Source organism: Meles meles, chromosome 1, assembly GCF_922984935.1.
Source record: "Meles meles chromosome 1, mMelMel3.1 paternal haplotype, whole genome shotgun sequence".
Classification (NCBI taxonomy): domain Eukaryota; kingdom Metazoa; phylum Chordata; class Mammalia; order Carnivora; family Mustelidae; genus Meles; species Meles meles.
The window spans coordinates 191093055-191114318 of NC_060066.1; the positions used below are offsets into that span (position 1 = coordinate 191093055).

General features: G+C 44.6%; 1 protein-coding gene across 1 annotated transcript in view; it reads left to right on the forward strand.

Annotated features, from left to right (window-relative positions):
* LOC123926444 (CUB and sushi domain-containing protein 2-like) overlaps positions 1-21264 on the forward strand; it is a 596474-nt gene that overhangs the window by 53405 nt on the left and 521805 nt on the right. The window contains exon 2 of the mRNA XM_045980312.1: positions 12287-12503. Within this exon, the coding sequence (XP_045836268.1) occupies positions 12287-12503 (217 nt within the window). The remainder of the gene's footprint in view (positions 1-12286; positions 12504-21264) is intronic.

Here is a 21264-nt window from a genome sequence, read left to right on the forward strand (position 1 = left end):
TTCAACTCACGAACAAACATTTGACTTCAGAGAGACTTCCCAATGAGTCAGGCTTCTAGCACTATCTATCTCCAACAGTGCCTGCCACAGAGGTCAGCCAGCCTCCTATGGACAAGACCACCACCCCCAACCTTGAACCCGAAGCTGGATATGGTTACGGTGTTAAGTGAACGTTTGTTCTGGGACTCTGGCCATGGAAGAACATTTTCCGCTGCACTGACCAGCATTCATTCTGTCACCAGAGCTTACAAAATATCCAGGTCTTATTTAAAACAGAAAAAAAAAAAAAAATCCAGAAACAATTTAAATGTCTGACAGTGGGAGAATGTCTGAGTAAATTTTTAGTTTAATCACAGACCAGAATGTTGTGCATCCATTTAAAAGGCTGTTTATAACAGATTCAATATTTTGGGGGAGAAGCTTGTGTTATAATGTTTACTGAATTGTTGCAAAAGAAAACGGAGAAATGACCTGCGTGGCCATGAGCAGGGGAGTAGTTGAATACATTGAGATACATCCATGCTGTGGAATATTACACCTTTATATAAAAAATAAGTTAGATATGTATCTCCTGACCTAGAAGGTGTCCCTGATGTACTGTTAAGTGAAAAAGCACATTGCAGAGAAATGAGCTAATGTAGGATCTCATTTTTAAACAAAATAATAGAAATTCTCCCAGAATGCGTCCATTTACTTGCATGAGAGTGGAGAAGGTTGGTGAGGGACACATAGCTGCCTGGTTACTTTGGATTGGATGGGAGGGAGAGAGAAAGGAGATCAGTTTTTTTTTTATGTCTTTGTATTGTATATATGCATATCTACGTATATCAGAAAAGCACCTTGCCTTTGTAATTTAAGACAAGAATAATTTACTGAAGAAGGAGCATACACAATTGTATATACAGTATTAGTTGCACAGTGTGAAATGCATCTGGAAAAATATAGAAAAAAATGAAAATATAAATAGCAGTTGCCTCTGGAAGGTAAGTGCAGTTATAATGTTTCCTCTTTTATATCCTTTCCTGTATTTTCCAAATCCAATGAGCAAAATGTATAAATTATTATTTAAAATATACTTCCTTCCACCAGTCCATCTTGTCTTTACTTAACTGTGATCGGGCCTCTGTCCACCTTGCCTCCTGCTACCTGCCTTTGCTGAAATTCATGTATCCATTCAGCACATACTTACTGAATTCTTGGCATTGGGGATGCAGCGGGAACCAGGACAAATCTCCCACTCTCAGCATTCTACTTCCAGAGGGACCATTGAGACATCAAACCGAGTGACCTCACCCCAGACCCTCATCTTAGCCTTTCTGTAGTGCTCAACAGATTGAGTCAAGTTCTCCTGCGTGGAAATGCCCTCTGGTTCTCCTCCCGCCATTCTGCCTGCCTCTCTGCCCCCTACTCCATCACCTTTCTTGTCTCCATACATGGAAAGTGTTCCCAGGGGCTCTGTTGGGAGCCCCTTCACTTCTTTCTCTGTAGAAGTCCGTTTATACCCAGATTCTGAATCAGAGATGGCAGATCTGTGCCTTTCTGAGCCAAGGCAGCAGCCCCGGATGCTGGGGATGGTGGTAAATGTTGGTATCGTTGGTTGTCCAGTGTATGGATGATAGTGGCCTTTATGGTGTGGCCCCCGTGGGCTCTGTACTTCAGATGCACTCTGTGTGTCCCTGGGTACCCACATTGGAGTGTTTGCTTATGTCTAGTCTAAGATCAGGGCTCCATGGCCCATCACCGGGTCTAACTGAGGGGAATGAATGAATGAACAGATGAATGAATGAATGACATAATACAGTGACATCAACAGGCAGATTTTAGAAACGAGTTGATCTGGTGCCTGTGTCGATGAGGGGGAAGTTTAGGGAAGTGAATTATGGGGCTCCTTTGAAGATTTATTACATTATTATTGTGACTAAATATTTTTCTGTTTTCTGGGCCACTTATGTCTTCTTTTGTAAACTAAGTTGTTCAAGACCCTGTCTGATTTTTCAGTTATAGTGCTTATTGTTTCCTATTGATTTGCCAAGGTTCTTTGTATATTAAGGTAATTACTTTTGTGACTAACATTTTTGTATCCTTTTCTGTTTCTATTTTTGACATATACATACTTCTTGCACAAAACTATCAGGCTTGTAGTATTTTCCAGTTTCTCTGCTCAGAAAAATAGGCCAGATAATTATTTGCCTATATAGTTTTTCTAATCATTTTTTGGGGCTTGATTTTTTTTTTCATTTTATTTATTTTTTCAGTGTAACAGTATTCATTCTTTTTGCACAACACCCAGTGCTCCATGCAAAACGTGCCCTCCCCATTACCCACCACCTGTTCCCCCAACCTCCCACCCCTGACCCTTCAAAACCCTCAGGTTGCCCCAACCTCCCACCCCTGACCCTTCAAAACCCTCAGGTTGTTTTTCAGAGTACATAGTCTCTTATGGTTCGCCTCCCCTCCCCAATGTCCATAGCCCGCTCCCCCTCTCCCAATCCCACCTCCCCCCAGCAACCCCCAGTTTGTTTTGTGAGATTAAGAGTCATTTATGGTTTGTCTCCCTCCCAATCCCATCTTGTTTCATTTACTCTTCTCCTATCCCCCTACCCCCCCATGTTGCTTCTCCATGTCCTCATATCAGGGAGATCATATGATAGTTGTCTTTCTCCGATTGACTTATTTCACTAAGCATGATACGCTCTAGTTCCATCCACGTCGTCGCAAATGGCATGATTTCATTTCTTTTGATGGCTGCATAGTATTCCATTGTGTATATATACCACATCTTCTTTATCCATTCATCTGTTGATGGACATCTAGGTTCTTTCCATAGTCTGGCTATTGTAGACATTGCTGCTATAAACATTCGGGTACACGTGCCCCTTCGGATCACTATGTTTGTATCTTTAGGGTAAATACCCAGTAGTGCAATTGCTGGGTCATAGGGTAGTTCTATTTTCAACATTTTGAGGAACCTCCATGCTGTTTTCCAGAGTGGTTGGACCAGCTTGCATTCCCATCAACAGTGGAGGAGGGTTCCCCTTTCTCCACATCCTCTCCAGCATCTGTCATTTCCTGACTTGTTAATTTTAGCCATTCTGACTGGTGTGAGGTGATATCTCATTTTGGTTTTGATTTGTATTTCCCTGATGCCGAGTGACGTGGAGCACTTTTTCATGTGTCTGTTGGCCATCTGGATGTCTTCTTTGCAGAAATGTCTGTTCATGTCCTCTGCCCATTTCTTGATTGGATCGTTTGTTCTTTGGGTGTTGAGTTTGCTAAGTTCCTTATAGATTTTGGACACTAGCCCTTTATCTGATATGTCGTTTGCAAATATCTTCTCCCATTCTGTCAGTTGTCTTTTGGTTTTGTTAACTGTTTCCTTTGCTGTGCAAAAGCTTTTGATCTTGATGAAATCTCAAGAGTTCATTTTTGCCCTTGCTTCCCTTGCCTTTGCTGTTGTTCCTAGGAAGATGTTGCTACGGCTGAGGTCGAAGAGGTTGCTGCCTGTGTTCTCCTCAAGGATTTTGATGGATTCCTTTCTCACATTGAGGTCCTTCATCCATTTGGAGTCTATTTACGTGTGTGGTGTAAGGAAGTGGTCCAATTTCATTTTTCTGCATGTGGCTGTCCAATTTTCCCAGCACCATTTATTGAAGAGGCTGTCTTTTTTCCATTGGACATTCTTTCCTGCTTTGTCGAAGATTAGTTGACCATAGAGTTGAGGGTCGATTTCTGGGCTCTCTATTCTGTTCCACTGATCTATGTGTCTGTTTCTGTGCCAGTACCATGCTGTCTTGATGATGACAGCTTTGTAATAGAGCTTGAAGTCCGGAATTGTGATGCCACCAACTTTGGCTTTGTTCTTCAATATTCCTTTGGCTATTCGAGGTCTTTTCTGGTTCCATATAAATTTTAGGATTATTTGTTCCATTTCTTTGAAAAAAATGGATGGTATTTTGATAGGGATTGCATTAAATGTGTAGATTGCTTTAGGTAGCATAGACATTTTCACAATATTTATTCTTCCAATCCAGGAGCATGGAACATTTTTCCATTTCTTTGTGTCTTCCTCAATTTCTTTCATGAGTACTTTATAATTTTCTGTGTATAGATTCTTAGTCTCTTTGGTTAGGTTTATTCCTAGGTATCTTATAGTTTTGGGTACAATTGTAAATGGGATTGACTCCTTAATTTCTCTTTCTTCAGTCTTGTTGTTGGTGTACAGAAATGCAACTGATTTCTGTGCATTGATTTTATATCCTGACACTTTACTGAATTCCTGTACAAGTTCTAGCAGTTTTGGAGTGGAGTCTTTTGGGTTTTCCACATATAGTATCATATCATCTGCGAAGAGTGATAATTTGACTTCTTCTTTACCAATTTGGATGCCTTTAATTTCTTTTTGTTGTCTGATTGCTGAGGCTAGGACTTCTAGTACTATGTTGAATAGCAGTGGTGATAATGGACATCCCTGCCGTGTTCCTGACCTTAACGGAAAAGCTTTCAGTTTTTCTCCATTGAGAATGATATTTGCGGTGGGTTTTTCATAGATGGCTTTGATAATATTGAGGTATGTGCCCTCTATCCCTACACTTTGAAGAGTTTTGATCAAGAAGGGATGCTGTACTTTGTCAAATGCTTTTTCAGCATCTATTGAGAGTATCATATGGTTCTTGTTCTTTCTTTTATTAATGTGTTCTATCACATTGATTGATTTGCGGATGTTGAACCAACCCTGCAGCCCTGGAATAAATCCCACTTGATCGTGGTGAATAATCCTTTTAATGTACTGTTGAATCCTATTGGCTAGTATTTTGGTGAGAATTTTTGCATCTGTGTTCATCAAGGATATTGGTCTGTAGTTCTCTTTTTTGGTGGGATCCTTGTCTGGTTTTGGGATCAAGGTGATGCTGGCCTCATAAAATGAGTTTGGAAGTTTTCCTTCCGTTTCTATTTTTTGGAACAGTTTCAAGAGAATAGGAATGAGTTCTTCTTTAAATGTTTGGTAGAATTCCCCTGGGAAGCCGTCTGGCCCTGGGCTTTTGTTTGTTTGGAGATTTTTGATGACTGTTTCAATCTCCTTACTGGTTATGGGCCTGTTCAGGTTTTCTATTTCTTCCTGGTTCAGTTGTGGTAGTTTATATGTCTCTAGGAATGCATCCATTTCTTCCAGATTGTCCAATTTGTTGGCGTAGAGTTGCTCATAGTATGTTCTTATAATTTTCTGTATTTCTTTGGTGTTAGTTGTGATCTCTCCTCTTTCATTCATGATTTTATTGATTTGGGTCCTTTCTCTTTTCTTTTTGATGAGTCTGGCCAGGGGTTTATCAATGTTATTGATTCTTTCAAAGAACCAGCTCCTAGTTTCATTGATTTTTTCTATTGTTTTTTTTGGTTTCTATTTCATTGATTTCTGCTCTGATCTTTATGATTTCTCTTCTCCTGCTGGGTTTAGGGTTTCTTTCTTGTTCTTTCTCCAGCTCCTTTACGTGTAGGGTTAGGTTGTGTACTTGAGACCTTTCTTGTTTCTTGAGAAAGGCTTGTACTGCTATATATTTTCCTCTCAGGACTGCCTTTGCTGTGTCCCACAGGTTTTGAACTGTTGTGTTTTCATTATCATTTGTTTCCATGAATTTTTTCAATTCTTCTTTAATTTCCTGGTTAACCCATTCATTCTTTAGAAGGATGCTGTTTAGTCTCCATGTATTTGGGTTCTTTCCAGCTTTCCTCTTGTGATTGAGTTCTAGCTTCAGAGCATTGTGGTCTGAAAATATGCAGGGAATAATCCTAATCTTTTGAAAGCGGTTGAGACCTGATTTGTGACCCAGGATGTGATCTATTCTGGAGAAGGTTCCATGTGCACTAGAGAAGAATGTGTATTCTGTTGCTTTGGGATGAAATGTTCTGAATATATCTGTGATGTCCATCTGGTCCAGTGTGTCATTTAAGGCCTTTATTTCCTTGTTGATCTTTTGCTTGGATGATCTGTCCATTTCAGTGAGGGGAGTGTTCAAGTCCCCTACTATTATTGTATTATTATTGATGTGTTTCTTTGATTTTGTTATTAATTGGTTGATATAGTTGGCTGCTCCCACGTTAGGGGCATAGATATTTAAAATGGTTAGATCTTCTTGTTGGACAGACCCTTTGAGTAGGATATAGTGTCCTTCCTCATCTCTTATTATAGTCTTTGGCTTAAAATCTAATTGATCTGGTATAAGGATTGCCACCCCAGCTTTCTTCTGATGCCCATTAGCATGGTAAATTGTTTTCCACCCCCTCACTTTAAATCTGGAGGTGTCTTCGCGTCTAAAATGAGTTTCTTGTAGGCAACATACTGATGGGTTTTGTTTTTTTATCCATTCTGATACCCTGTGTCTTTTGATTGGGGCATTTAGCCCATTAACATTCAGGGTAACTATTGAGAGATATGAATTTAGTGCCATTATTAGCCTGTAAGGTGACTGTTACTGTATATTGTCTCTGTACCTTTCTGATCTACTACTTTTAGGCTCTCTCTTTGCTTAGAGGACCCCTTTCAATATTTCCTGTAGAGCTGGTTTGGTGTTTGCAAATTCTTTCAGTTTTTGTTTGTCCTGGAAGCTTTTGATCTCTCCTTCTATTTTCAATGATAGCCTAGCTGGATAGAGTATTCTTGGCTGCATGTTTTTCTCGTTGAGTGCTCTGAATATATCATGCCAGCTCTTTCTGGCCTGCCAGGTCTCTGTGGATAAGTCTGCCGCCAATCTAATATTTTTACCATTGTATGTTACAGACTTCTTTTCTCGGGCTGCTTTCAGGATTTTCTCTTTGTCACTAAGACTTGTAAATTTTACTATTAGGTGACGGGGTGTGGACCTATTCTTGTTGACTTTGAGGGGGGTTCTCTGCATCTCCTGGATTTTAATGCTTGTTCCCTTTGCCATATTAGGGAAATTCTCTCCAATGATTCTCTCCAATAGACCTTCTGCTCCCCTCTCTGTTTCTTCTTCTTCTGGAATCCCAATTACTCTAATGTTGTTTCGTCTTATGGTGTCACTTATCTCTCGAATTCTCCCCTCATGGTCCAGTAGCTGTTTGTCCCTCTTTTGCTCGGCTTCCTTATTCTCTGTCATTTGGTCTTCTATATCACTAATTCTTTCTTCTGCCTCATTTATCCTAGCAGTGAGAGCCTCCATTTTTGATTGCACCTCATTAATAGCTTTTTTGATTTCAACTTGGTTAGATTTTAGTTCTTTAGTTTCTCCAGAAAGGGCTTTAATATCTCCAGAGAGGGTTTCTCTAATATCTTCCATGCCTTTTTCGAGCCCGGCTAGAATGTTCAGAATCGTCATTCTGAACTCTTGATCTGACATATTACCCATGTCTGTGTTGATTAGGTCCCTAGCCTTCGGTACTGTCTCTTGTTCTTTTGTTTGTGGTGATTTTTTCCGCCTTGTCATTTTGTCCAGATAAGAGGATATGAAGGAGCAAATAAACTACTAAAAGGGTGGCAAAGACCCCGGAAAAATGCGCTGTAACCAAATCAGAAGAGACCCCAAATTGTGGGGGGGAGAAAGGGGATAAAAACAGCTTCTGAAAAAAAAAGAAAAAAAAAAAGAAAGAAAAAAATTTAAAAAATAAAACAAATAAAAAATATAAAGAAGAAAGAAAAAATATATATATTTAGATGAACTAGTCAAAAAATGTTAAAAAAGAAAAGGGTAAAAGTTTAAAAAAAATTTAGCAGAAGAAGAAAAAAGAAAAAAGAAAAAAAAATTGAAAAAAGAAAAAAAAATTGAAGTAGCCGCAAGACTAAAGAATCATGGGGAGAAAGCCATGAGTTCCGTGCTTTGCTTTCTCCTCCTCTGGAATTGCTCTGCTGTCTTAGGAATTGAATCTGCTTTCTCCTTGATAGATGAACTTCGTCCTGGCTGGATATTTTGTTGATCTTCTGGGGGAGGGGCCTGTTGTAGTGACTCTCAAGTGTCTTTGCCCGAGGCGGGATTGCACCGCCCTTACCGGCGGCCGGACTAAGTAATTGGCTCGGGTTCGCTTTTGGGAGCTTCTGTTCCCTGAACGCTTTCCGTAGAGTTCCGGAGGACGGGAATGAAAATGGCGGCCTCCCAGTCTCCGGCCCGGAGGAGCCGAGAGCCTGGGGCCCCACTCCTCAGTGCGCCCCCAGAGGACAGCACCCAATCACTCCCGTATCCCCAGCCTCTAGCCGCGCTCCGAGCTCACCCAGCCCGCGACCAGTTCAAGGTAACCCCGAGCTGAGAGTTTAGTCCTCGGCTCTGTCTCTCCAGCCGGCTTCTCCGTTCTAATACCTGCAAGCTCTCCGACACTCCGACACCCCCGATCCTTCTGTGACCCTGCGGGGCCTGGGGCCACGCTGGCCCCGCGTGGGCTTCACCCCGGTTTAGCCCCTGGAGCAATGTCCCTCAGTGGAACAGACTTTTAAAAGTCCTGATTTTGTGCTCCATTCCTCCGCCGCTTGCCGGGAGCCGGCCCCTCCCCCCGCGGTCTATCTTCCCGTCGTTTTAGATTCACTTCTCCGCCAGTCCTACCTTTCAGAAAGTGGTTGATTTTCTGTTTCTAGAGTTGCTGTTCTTCTTCTCTTCGCTCTCCCGTTGGATTTGTAGGTGTTTGCAATGTTTAGATAAGCTATCGAGCTGATCTCCTGCTACCTGATGTAGTCTCAGGCTGCTACTTCTCCGCCATCTTGACTCCTCCCTTTGATTTTGTTTTAACGTCTAACTCTTTTCTCCATCTGGAATTTATTTTAGTAGATGGTATGAGTTGAAGGAGGGGGTAGCAGTTCTTTTCCCAGTTAATTTGGTGACCATGCAGAAATGTTTATATCTTTTCTCATCGATTATTTTAATGTTGCCTTGTACGTACTTCAATTTTTATGTGTGTTAAGATGGTTCCCACAATCCCGTTTCATGTTCTGCCTGCCTGCTCTCAGACCACCATTCCGCTGTTTTCATCAGCATCATTTGGTGATTCTGGTTAGTATCCTGCAGAAGGAGGATACTGCATTTACTACCTTTTCAAAAAATATGCATTGTCTGTGACCATCTATTTTTCCACTTAAACTTAGGTATCGTTTTACCAAATTTAAAACAGGTCATTGGGCTTTTGATCAGAATTGCATTTAGCTTATAAATTAACTTTTCAAAAGGTTAATATTCTAAATTAACCTTTCAGTAGTTCGTCTTTCTGCTCAAGATGACGTTACGTCTCTTCAATTATTCAGTTTTTAAAAATTGCTCCTAAAAGGCATTTTCATACAGTGCCTACTCATTTCTTACTGAGCTCATTTCTATGTCTTGCATGCATTTTGTAGTTATTATAAAGAAGAACTTTTTTCTTTATATTTTTAACTGTTACTGGCATATGGAAATGGTATTGATATTGTGAACTTATTTTGCATTTGGCTACTTTACAGAGGTTTTTTTTTTTGTTATCAGTACTAACAGCTTTATAATTGATTTCTTTGAGTTTGGGGTATATTAAAATATCATTTGCAAATCTTTTTTTTTTTTTTTTTTGGTGTGTGTGTATGTGTGTGTGTGTTACATGAGTTAGCTCTTCCAATATGTCATGAACCCTCACAGGTGACAGTAACATTTCTGTCTCATTCCTGATCTTAATCAGGTGTTTTGCTGTAACTATGATGTTGGTTATTGTTCTAAAATGGATGCTGTATCATGGTAAGGACATCTTTTCCCTAATTGCAAAAGCTTATTTTAATCAGGGTTACCCGTCTAATTTTATTAAATGCGCATTTAGCATTTATTCAGAAGACTTTAACTTTTTTTCTCCTTTAATGGGATGCTTTGTGTTAAGAGAGTTCTCAATAGTAAAGTCATTTCAGAGATTAACTGTCCTTTGTCAGTTAATCCCTAAATGGGCTTTAAAAAAAAATTAGTGTTGAGTCCATTTGTCAGCATCAGAGTTAAGGAGGGGGGTATGACATGGCTGCTCACGTGTGAATCCCTTTTGTGAGTAGCAGTGTGGTTTGGGCTCCATTCCTTAATTTCTCTTTGCCTGAGTTTTTCGTACATAAGTGGAGATGATATTGATAGTATCCATCTTGAAGGGCTGCTGGTGAGGTTTAAACGACTCAGTCTACACGAAGTTCTTAGAAGAGTGTCTAAAACCCTCACTAAATACAAGCCATATATTAATTATTAGAAATTTATTAGAAATTCTAATTGCCGTGTGCCTGATACTGAGTTCGGGGTCTGGATTCAGAGATAGGAAAACTCACATATGGTCTCTCTTCTCATGGAGCTTACAGTGTGACAAGAAGAAGATCCTTATGAATTAATCACATGGAAGCATAGAAATTTGCTTCTATGATAAATGCTCTCAAGGAGAGGTTATGGTGTCATGAGAACATGTAATAGGGGTGTTGAGCTAGTCAGGGAGAGACACTGGACTGAGATCTGAAAGATAGATATGCCCAGAAGGTAGGGAAGAGTTTTCTAGGAAAAGAGAAGAACATATGCAAAGGTCCTGTGGTCATGCAAGGAAGATAGTGTGGCTCATACAAAAGTTGAGAGGGTGGTGTTTGACTAGAACACTGGTCAGTAAGGGCCAGACCATGCAGAGACCCTCCCAGGCCTACAAGTGATTTCCTTCCTTACTGAACAACAATGAAGAGTCATGGAATGTTTGATGTAGGTTGTGGGGAGGGGAGTAATCTGTTTTAAAAAGACACCCCTGGCTGCAATGTTGGCAAGGACCAGAGTAAATGTGGTTGACCAGTTAGGAGGTTATTATGGCAGTCCAAGAGAGAAACTGGTGTGGACGGGGAGGTGGGGAGTGGAGGTGGAGACAGGATGGTAGATTGCTTCGGAGGTTGTGATGGAGAGGAAGATGTCAGAGGAAAGGGAGGGAGGGGGACATCATAAGCCTGAGCATCCCAAAGGAGATGTTGGGGCTGGAGCTCAGAGGGAAGCATAGCCTGCACCGTAAAGTTGTGGGTTGTCAGTGGGCAAATGGGGAGGTCCTCCACACTGGACAGAGAGGAGGAGAGGCCCCAACACAGAACCTGGAAAGGGGCCAGAGGAAGAACAGGGGGCGTAAAGAAGGAGAGAGCAGTGGTATAGGAGAGAGCCTTAGACCATACTGCTCTAAGCATGGTCCCCAAGAAGCAGTATCATTGCATCACCAGGGATCCAGTGAGGACGAACAGCCTTTGGCCCCAGTGGGATGCTGCCCATCAGAAGGTCAGAGTTCACATTTCCACCCACCCAGACAGTGTACATGCATGGTGAAGTCTGAGATGCTCTGGCCTGACAGGAGTGTTTCCAGAAGGAGGGTGTGTGTGAGCAGGTCTTAGAGGCAGCAGAGACAGAGGTCTGTTAAGGGGAAGACTGAAAAATAGCCACTCAACCCATCAGTGACCGTAGCACTCCCGCTTGGGCGGATCAGTAGGGCCCGAAGGCAGAAGTGACAGGTCTAGAGAGTGAGTGGGAAGTAAGGAAACAGAGACAGAAAGTATGGCCAAATTGTGTTTTCTAGAAATTTGGCAGGAAAAGGGAAGAGGGAGACAAGGCTAGAGGGAGTGCATTGGGAATTATTTTCTTGGTTATGGAGTGAATGGGAAGAATGGGAAGGCTCCAGTGGAGAGGAAATGATTGGGCATGTGTAGTGTATGCAGGAGAGAGACAGGGGTCAGGTTCTTGGTGGGGAGGGGGGATTTAATTCCAAGGGCAGATGGGATCATGGAGCAGGGGTGGTTCCTCTGTTGGGAGGAGGACGACCTGGGGAAGATTGGATCGGTGCAGAAATGGGGGGGCGGGGCACAGGACCAAGGGATTCCCCCTTGTGGCATTGTTTTCTCTTCTCTGCCAGGTGGGAGGAGAGACAGGAAGCTTGGAGGAGGGGCCTGCAGAGTCAGGAGAGCCTGGAAATGGAGATGGTTGCAAATCGTCATTCTGACATTTGATGTTCCAGAGGGGAAGCCTGTGTTCTGCCCCGTCTGGTGACTTTTAGTTCCAATTCTTTGAGCCTTACTTTTTTACTGCACACTTGTTCTGAGGCTCGAGTCCAATGATGCACATTTTGTCTTCTACACAGTGCATGACACAAGCAAACCTAGGCTCCCTCTGTCACCCATCCTTCTCTCCCTCTGTGCCCAGTCTGGAACGGCCAAGGAAGCCCGTCTCTCCCTCTGTGCCCAGTCTGGGACGGCCAAGGAAGCCCGTGGGAAAGCGGGTGAACATTGTTCCCGTTTCTCTAGAAGCTTCTAGGAATTCTTCTGGCCACACTGACCTCCTCCCTTTCTCTCTCCCAGGTCAAAACTGCACGTTCCAACTGCAAGGTCCCAACGGGACAGTTGAGAGCCCAGGGTTCCCCTATGGCTACCCCAATTACGCCAACTGCACGTGGACCATCACCGCGGAGGACCAGCACAGGATCCAGCTCGTGTTCCAGTCCTTTGCCCTGGAAGAGGACTTTGATGTCCTGTCGGTGTTTGATGGCCCGCCCCAGCCAGAGAACCTGCGGACCAGGTACTATCAGTCCTCCTCCCCGCAGCGGGCAGCAGGACCCGGAGCCAAGCCTGCTTGCCCACGAAGCCCTCTGTTCCTATGGGCTCTGCCCTCAGTTCCTCTGGTTTCTTTCTTTCTTTTTTTTTTTTTAATATTTATTTATTTATGTGAAAGAGAGAGAGAGAGATCACAAGTAGGCAGAGAGGCTGGCAGAGAGAGAGAGAGGGAAGCAGGCTCCCCGCTGAGCAGAGAGCCCAATGCGGGGCTCGATCCCAGGACCCTGAGATCATGACCTGAGCCGAAGGCAGAGGCTTAACCCACTGAGCCACCCAGGCGCCCTAGTTCCTCTGCTTTCTTTACGTTTCCAAATTCCTTTCTCCAGCTTAGAAGCGCCCAGTAGGGGGGGAATGATGGGTAGTGTACTTGGGAAGATGAGATAGAAGACACAAAGTGTTATAGAGAAAACCAAGTCTTTCTATTAAGACAGATTTTGTATGGATTTGTGTGTATGTGTATGTATCTATTGGTGTGGATTCTTTGCACACATGGAGATCTTTTCCCTCCCCCTGGACCCAGCAGATATGTGTTGAAGGCTAATAGCGATCATGGCTTACATCCTGTAATTGAAAACCATCAATACTTTGTTGGAATTTGCCTTGCATTTACATGGACTTGACTGGCAGTGTAGAATCAAGAGTTTAGGGCAGGGACGCCCAGGGGGCACAGTTGGTTAAGGTCTGACTCTTGATTTCAGCTCAGGTCAGGATCTCGGGGTCGTGAGATTGAGCCCTGCATTGGACTCAGTGCTGAGTGTGGAGCCTGCTTGTGATTCTCCCTCTCCCTCTACCCCTCCACCTACCCCCTCAAAAAGGAGTTTGGGGCAAAGTTCCCACTCCCAAACCCCAGCCTGGTAATTGGAAGAGAATACTCTGGAGAGGGCTTTCCTGTCCTGCTGGGCTATCTCCCAAGGGAGAGAGAGAGAGAGAGAGAGAGAGAGAGAGAGAGAGAGAGAGAGTTCCCTTCGAAGAGGGAGACAGGCAGGGAGGCTCCTGCCTGCGCGGATGGCCAGACTTGTCTGGGATAGAGGTCAGGCCCCAGAGTTCTTGCTCTCCAGCTTTTGTTGACCTGGTGCATGGCTGTGCTCCATGGCCAGCGGTGTCCTGGTTCTGCCAGCCAGGCTTTGGGCTCCCCAGGGAGCCAAAGGGTTAATGGCTTCCCAGCCAAGCCCTGGGGAGCTTGGGGTGCTAACGAGAAGAACAGTAATGAGCCATTCCCTGGCAAGTGCTTTAACTCTCGAGGCTTTGTTTAAGATGCTCTCTGCCCTTAGCTCATGAGCTTCTGGAGCAGGGTCACAAACAGCATTTATAGTACAGCACCAGCTGTCTCCTCTCCCGCTCCCTGCCCTCTCAGGGCAGTGCAGAGGTGAGGCTGCCAAGCCTGCTACAGGGGTAGGGTCAGCTGGGGCCCCTCTGACTAATAGCTCCTCCTGGACAAGGCTGGGCTTATCCATCCCACCTGGACAATCAGTGGGTTTGGTGCACAGTAGGTCTTCAGTGACACTTGGCGGGGGGACAGGGACTGCAGTCCTCTTCACTTGTTCACTGCACAACTAAGTCATGAGCACCCCCTATGTTCTAGACACTGGCCTGGGTGCAGGGGATGTGGCAGCGAGCACCTCACAGCCACTGTCTTCACGGGGACTACCTACTAATGGGGGTAGCAGGCATGGATGTGAATATGTGAGCTGAGCGTTCAAGGGCATCAGAGCTTGAAATAGAATGGGGAAACTGGGGCTGGAGAGGCTGGATGAGGTCGCAAGGGAGCAAATCCTCACCACTGGGTGCTGAGCTCGGGTGACACCAACCGTGGGGCCCCTGCGTAGACTTTTGATGGACACTGAATGAAGCTGAAAGGTGGAAAGGCTAATGGGGTGCTTCGCTCGGGTGTGGACAGCTGGAGGCTGCCTTTGGTTCTGTGTCCTGGAGCTGTTCCAGCTTTTCTTGCTCTAAGGTCCTCATGGACATGGTCGGACCTCTGCTTTCTGCTGCTTGGGTTTGCTCACTGTGAGAGTGAAATCCAGAACACCCACGGGAGGTGGAGGACTGGTCTGGCCTGGAAGGGTGGGGAGGCGGTCCTGGGAGGGAAGGCCCTGGATGTGTTCCTGGCCCCAGCGCAGCCCACTCTGGCCAGCCAGCGTGTGTGAGGAGGAGGACCCCGGGGTTTGTGGCTTCACTAGGTCCCTGCTTGGGTTCTCCCTTTCCAGGATCCTCCCAGTCTGCTCATTTCCTTTCATTTCAGTAGCCAAGGGCCTACAGGCTTGGCAGAGGGGAAAGAGGGCTGTGCCTCTTGGGGTCCCTGCAGCCAGAGGAACTCCCAACTTGGAGGACCCTGGGTGGGGAGATGACCCCAGAGGGCAGCCCAGATAGCAGGAAGGAGTGGGATATGCATGAGTTCCTTGAAGGTTGTGGAATGGAACTCCTTCCGAGAGTGGAAGGGGCAGACAGCAAGTGTGTGTTTGGTGGGGACTCCTGGGTCCTTGTGAATTGTTTTCATGTTTTTACATGGTTATTAGTCTCCTCAGGTTTTCTTCTTACTCACGAATCAGTTTCTACATGTATGTTTGTCCAGGAAATCATCTGTTTTATGGAGATGGTCAAGGGTCTCAGGCTAGAGTCATACACAGTTTCCCCACCTCTCTGGGATCTGGGAGCACACCTTCTGTCTGGCATGTGCTCCCGCTTGTTTGTGTTTAGTCTTGTCACAAGGTTGCCTGTTTTATTGATCTTCTTAGCATTCCAGCTGTAGGGGTATCAATTTTATTCTGTCTCTATTACCTAACTGATTCATTTCTGCTTTTATCTTTATTCATCCTTTTCTCTCTCTTACCTTGGGCCAGTGTTGCTCTTTTGCTGATTACGTGAATTGAATTAGTTTCATTATTTCTTGTTTGGAAACAAAAACCTTAAGAGACATTTTCCCCCAAGTATAACTTTGACCGTATCCCATATATTCTGATGGATAGTCATTATTTTAGGAAGGGTGTCTAATTGTAGTTTTGTTCCTTCCTAGACTCTAGGGTTTTTTTTTTTTTCCTCTCAGATTTTCCAGTAATATTTTTTTATACTTAAAATATTATTATCTAGTTGTATTGCATTATGATCAGATCATGATTTCTACTTTGGAGAACTGTCTGACTTTTTTCCCCACAGTATAAGATCACTTTTTTTGTAAGTTCTATAAGCATTTAAAGGAAATAATTTTTGTGAAAAAATTTGTGTTATTAGCGTTATGCAGTTTTTCTAATTTCTTACTGCCTAATGGGGTTTGTCAAGGATAAGTGGTGCATTGTTTTCACATTTGCACTCTTGATCTTGTCAATTTATCCTTTTCTTTCTAAGTTTTTACTTTATATATATTTTAGTGCTGTACTCTTCAGCACATAAGTATGTTTAAACATTAGACATTAAGAGTGAATTTTATGTATTTTTTTTCAATACAAAATTTATCTTTAGTCCTCCAGGTTTTTTTTTTTTTTTTTTTTTTTTGGTCTTAAATTCTACTTTGATGCTAATATAACCACCTTCGTTTTCTTTGGGGTTTGTATTTATTGGGTACCCCTCTTTCCCAATTACTCTGTTTTTAATACTTCTGCTATTATTTTAGTTGTATCTCTTAGGACATCATATTATTGGACTTTTTTTTTTTTAGGATTTAAAAAAATTATTTATTTGAGAGGGGGAGAGAGAGATACAAGAGAGAGCACAAGCCACAGGGTGGGGGGAGAGGGAGAGAAACAAGAGACTCTCCGCTGAGCAGGGAGCCCGACACGGGGCTCTATCCCAGGACCCTGGGATCATGACCTGAGCCAAGGGCAGACACTTAAGGACCTAAGCCACCCAGGTGCCCCGGATTTTTATTTTTAAACCTTCACTGAGAGTCTGTTCCTTAATAGGAACGCTTAATCTACTCACTTTTTTGGTGACAACATGTACGTTTGTTCCAGTGTAATACTTAATGCTTTCTGTTCTTAAGTTTCCTTATTCTTATTTACTATTATTTCCTTCTCTCTACTTTCAAGTACAAGTTTTCTTTGCCTTTTCTGTGATTTTGATTCTACTAGTGGTTAAGTTACTTCATGAGAACACATTTTTTTTAAAAAAATTATTTATTTATTTGACACAGAGAGAACATAAGCAGGGGGAGCAGCAGGCAGAGGGAGAGGGAGAAGCAGACTCCCCACTGAGCAGGGAGCCTGACACGGAGCTGGATCCCAAGACCATGGGATGACCTGAGCCGAAGGCAGATGCTTAACTGACTGAGCCACCCAGGTGCCCCCCAAAAACATTTTAAGGTGTATTTCTCTGTCAACATTTTGTCTGACTAGGCCTTTTCTTAACTGGGTCATACCGGCACTGCACCTTGTAGAAATTCCTTAGTGTTTGTAGCATGTAGGTATTTTTCTCTTTTTTCTAGTTCCCAGAACAGACATTTATACTGGCTCTTTTTAATACACCTCTGATTATTTCCATGAGAACTTAGGGGCTCGTGTTGAAGGGGAGTATAACATGTTGGCTTGGCTCTCCGTCTTCAACTGGAAGTTTCTCTTAGGATTTTTATTCTTTTGATGCTATTGTGAATAGGATTATTTTTTATTTTATTTTATTTTTGGAGTATTCACTGCTAATATATAGAAATACCGTTGGTGGGGCGCCTGGGTGGCTCAGTGGGTTAAGCCGCTGCCTTCGGCTCAGGTCATGATCTCAGGGTCCTGGGATCGAGTCCCACATCGGGCTCTCCGCTTGGCGGGGAGCCTGCTTCCCTCTCTCTCTCTCTCTGCCCGCCTCTCTGTCTACTTGTGATCTCTCTCTGTCAAATAAATAAATAAAATCTTTAAAAAAAAAAAAAAAGAAATACCGTTGGTTTTTGTACATTGGTCTTATGTCCCATGACCTTGCTGAACTTTTTATGAATACTCCTAATGTTTTTGTTTTTTTTTAAATCTATGAATAGATGTTTTTGTTTTTCCCTTCCAATCTAGACATCTTTTAGGTCTTTTTTTGCCTGACTGTACTGGATAGGATCTCTAGTGTAGTCTTGAATAAAAGTGGCAAAGCTGGACATCCTTGTTTTGCTCCTGATTTGAAAACTCAGTCTTTTGCTATTAAGTGTGATGCTAGTTATAGAGGATGGCTGGAGACCCTTCGGGTGAAGGTTTTAAGCAGAAGATTTTGGCATAGCCTGGCTGCAGTGGGGAGGAGGCACTGGATTGGGGGCTGCCAGGCCAAGCAGGAGACAGTGGTGGCCTGAGCTAGACCAACGGAGAGAGAAGATGGCATGGCTTTGTGTGATGTTAATGGAGAGACCTTGTCCTTGAAGTTAAGGGTGAATTTGTAGGGACCGTGGAGTGAAAATAAACAGAAGGAGGTAGAGGGTGACTCCACAGTGTCTGGCCTAAAAGCAGAACACAAGCAAGATCCATGTGCGGTGAATTCTGGTCTCCCGGAAAAGGTGTTCTCACGGCATAGCAGGGTCTCTTCTGTACGCATGCCTTTTCTTTATTCACCAAGCGGAACAGGAGGGTCACATCCTCCCACGTTGTCTTCCTGTAAAACAGTGAAGTACAGTGGCGGCAGGCCTGTATTTATACCCAGGTGGGTTTCGCGTTTATTAATGTTGTGACCTGTGCAAGGTCTGGCTCCTCGGAGCCTCATCTCTGAAATGGAAGTCACACTGCCCATCTTTGCCGGTCTTCCAGGGTGGTGGGATGGGAGCCCTGGCTACAGATCTCTTCGTGCTCCAGCAATGGTATTTGCTTCCTTCCCTGCCCCTCTGTTCCCAGACCTAGGAACTCAGACTGTTCTAGAGGGCTTTGATGTCTGTTCTGACACTGTTCCCCTAGACTTCTTAGATCACAGGAGTGTAGGTGTGGAGCACGGGTACTGGAGAAGGAATGGGCTCAGGGGTGTCGCTCACTGTGGGTGGCATTACTGAGCCCCTGATCACCTAGTCATAGGGCAGGAGCACCAGGAAGTTTGCAACAGGTTTCTCTGTGCCTGGAAAGCCCGTGGCTTGCTGTGTTTATTGTCTACAACTCCGCAGGCTCAAGTTTTGCAGTTCTGCTGTCTGTGCAGCTGGAAGGCACTTCTCCTTTCTTCTTCTCTTACTCCAACACTGATCTTTTCTGCTTGGTGGATACATTCCAGCACAACGCTGAAGGGTCTCCTCCCCACCTTAATCCCCAGCCCCCTCACCTTTCTCCGGCTGCTTGCTCATGGGTTGTGTTATGAGCGACAAGCTTGCTAACTGGTCTGATCTAAGTTCTTTGAGACTGAAAGTCAGGCCTTCTACCACATTTTGCTGTGGCAGCGCCCCGCAGTGAAATATATCCCTTGCTGGTGCGTGATGTGAGCTTGACTTCCAGCTGTTCCTTAGCCACTGGGCATTCATTGGTCTCTTTAACTCAGCCTCAGCTTCCCCATCTATGAAGTGGGTACATCAACATTTGCTTCATAGGTTGGTTAGTGGGATTAAATTAAATCATGTGTGTAAATCACGTTGAATTGTATAAGGTATAAACAAAAGGAATACTTGTGTATTTGGAGAAGAAAATCAGAAAACACAATTAAGCAAAAAGACACCCCCCCCCAATAAAATGTATAAGTCATGTGGCAGAACAGTGGTTCTCAACCCCCAGAGGACATTTGGCAAGGTCCAGAGACATTTTTGGTGGTCATAGCTGGTGGGGTGGGGGACTGTGGCATCTAATGGGCCAAGGCCAGGGATGCTAAACATCCAGCCATGCCTAGGACCGCCTCCAGGACATGTGCTGGCGGTACTGAGGTTGAGAAATCCTGATGAAGGTAATGGAGGGGTTAAAGCCTTTGGCATCGGACATTCTTAGGTTCTAATCCTATTTCTAGTTCAGTGACCTCGGACAAGTGAGTCAACCCATGTGAGCCTCAGTTTCCTCCCCTGCAAAATGGGGAGCTCTGGGTGGTGCTCTGTGCTGACAGCTGCACCTGGCATCATCAAGGAAGAGGTGCCAGGAGACACTGCGCTCGGCTCGTTCTCTATGCAGATGCCATTCATCTCCCAGCGACTCCCTTTCTCTACCAGGAGTTCAGAGCCATCTTCTTGAAAGCATCTCACATTTCATCTAGAGCTATTCACAAGCAGCAACATCCCAGGGTGCCAGAAGGCAGCGTCTGGCTGCTTGAAATTAAATTTACAATAGAAGCTGATCAGATTCTTCTCATAATGGATCAGGGTGGGAAGCGAGAGCAGAAGCTGGTCTTGAAAGCCTCAGAGCCTGTAGGAGTTTGGAAATTAGCACGAAAAGAACAAAGAGCCTTCCAGATAATGCAGTGTCAGCTCTGCCTGGATAAATTACCGCAACGATCCCCCCATCTCTGCTTTGGTACAATTAGATGGCCTTTCCGTGCTGGCAAACGTCCTGTTGCATTGCCGTTTAATGTGGGATGAAGTTTTCTAATGAAACACGAGCAAACGTAATCTACGGAGCCGCCGCTAATAAACAGCGTCACTGTGTATTGGAGGGTTTAGAGGGCGCCGGTGATGACTACACCGGTTAAGCACAGCTAAGCATCCCTTAATTTAGACATTTGGGTGCAAGTGATGGGAAACACTACAGCTCGTTCCCTCAATTACCGGCAGTACGCATTCTGTCGTCTGCCTAAGGTGGAGTGAAGTTTAAGTCATTTGGAGCTGGTTGCAGATTTCACTCAACTGGCGTTAGGCACCTGTTTGGAAGTTGTAAAAAATGCACCAATTTGCCAGATTTACTGTCTTCTTATAAATCTGTATCACAGCCGAGGCCCCTGAAGGACCCGTCTGTTTGCATTCCTTAGAAAGTGTTCCTTGCACATCAGTAGGGTTATCCTTGGAGAGTCCTCTCTTTCCCCAGAGTGCCTTCAGAGTGTGCTCCTGTGAGCAGGAGGTGGCTGGGAGGGCCCAAGGGGGTGAGGGGCATGCTTTCTTTGTGACTGCAATGGGGCAAGAGGACACTGGAAAGGGGAAAGAGATGGTGGCCCTGGATGCCTCTGAGGGTCCAGTTACCGTGCGAGACATGGTCATTCATGGCGTTTCTTTAACACTGCATGCCTACAGGAGCGCCAGGTGCTGGGCATGCAGGAGTTAACAGGGCAGCCTCTGCTTTCAAGGAACTTACAGTCTCTTTGGCGGGGGTGGTGGGGGAAGGGGAGATAAATACGCATGCAGCGCGAGTCTAGGATGCTGCACGCTCCGGCTGGGGCAGCTGATGGCCTTGAGGGTGGTCTTTGGAGATGCTGATTGATCTATGGGCCTGGGATGTCCTCCCTCTGTTTGTCCCTGTGCTTAGCTATCTTACTCATTCTTCGTACCTCAATTCACTTGTCATTTCCTTGCTCAGGGTCTCCTCGGAGCCACCCCCACTTCTCCACCTGGCCAGACCCTCCTACGATCACCCTCCTCCATTTACCACGCCTCCGTCCTTCGTGGCTTTGTGTGTGCGCGCGTGTGTGTGTGTGTGTGTGTGTGTGTGTGTGTGTGATTCTGTGATTTGTGCCCATCTCCCACAGGACTGTGAACCCCTTGGCTACGGAGACTGTTTCTGTTTCACTCAGTGTTGTGTCTCCAGGGCCTGGCTGATGGTAGGTGCTCAACAAATATTCAGGGAATGAATGAATGAATGAATGAATGCTGTCTGGAGAAAGGGTCACCTGGCAGGGCATGGGGGGAGGGATGAGGACAGTGTTTCAAACCAAGAGAATAGTGTGTGTAC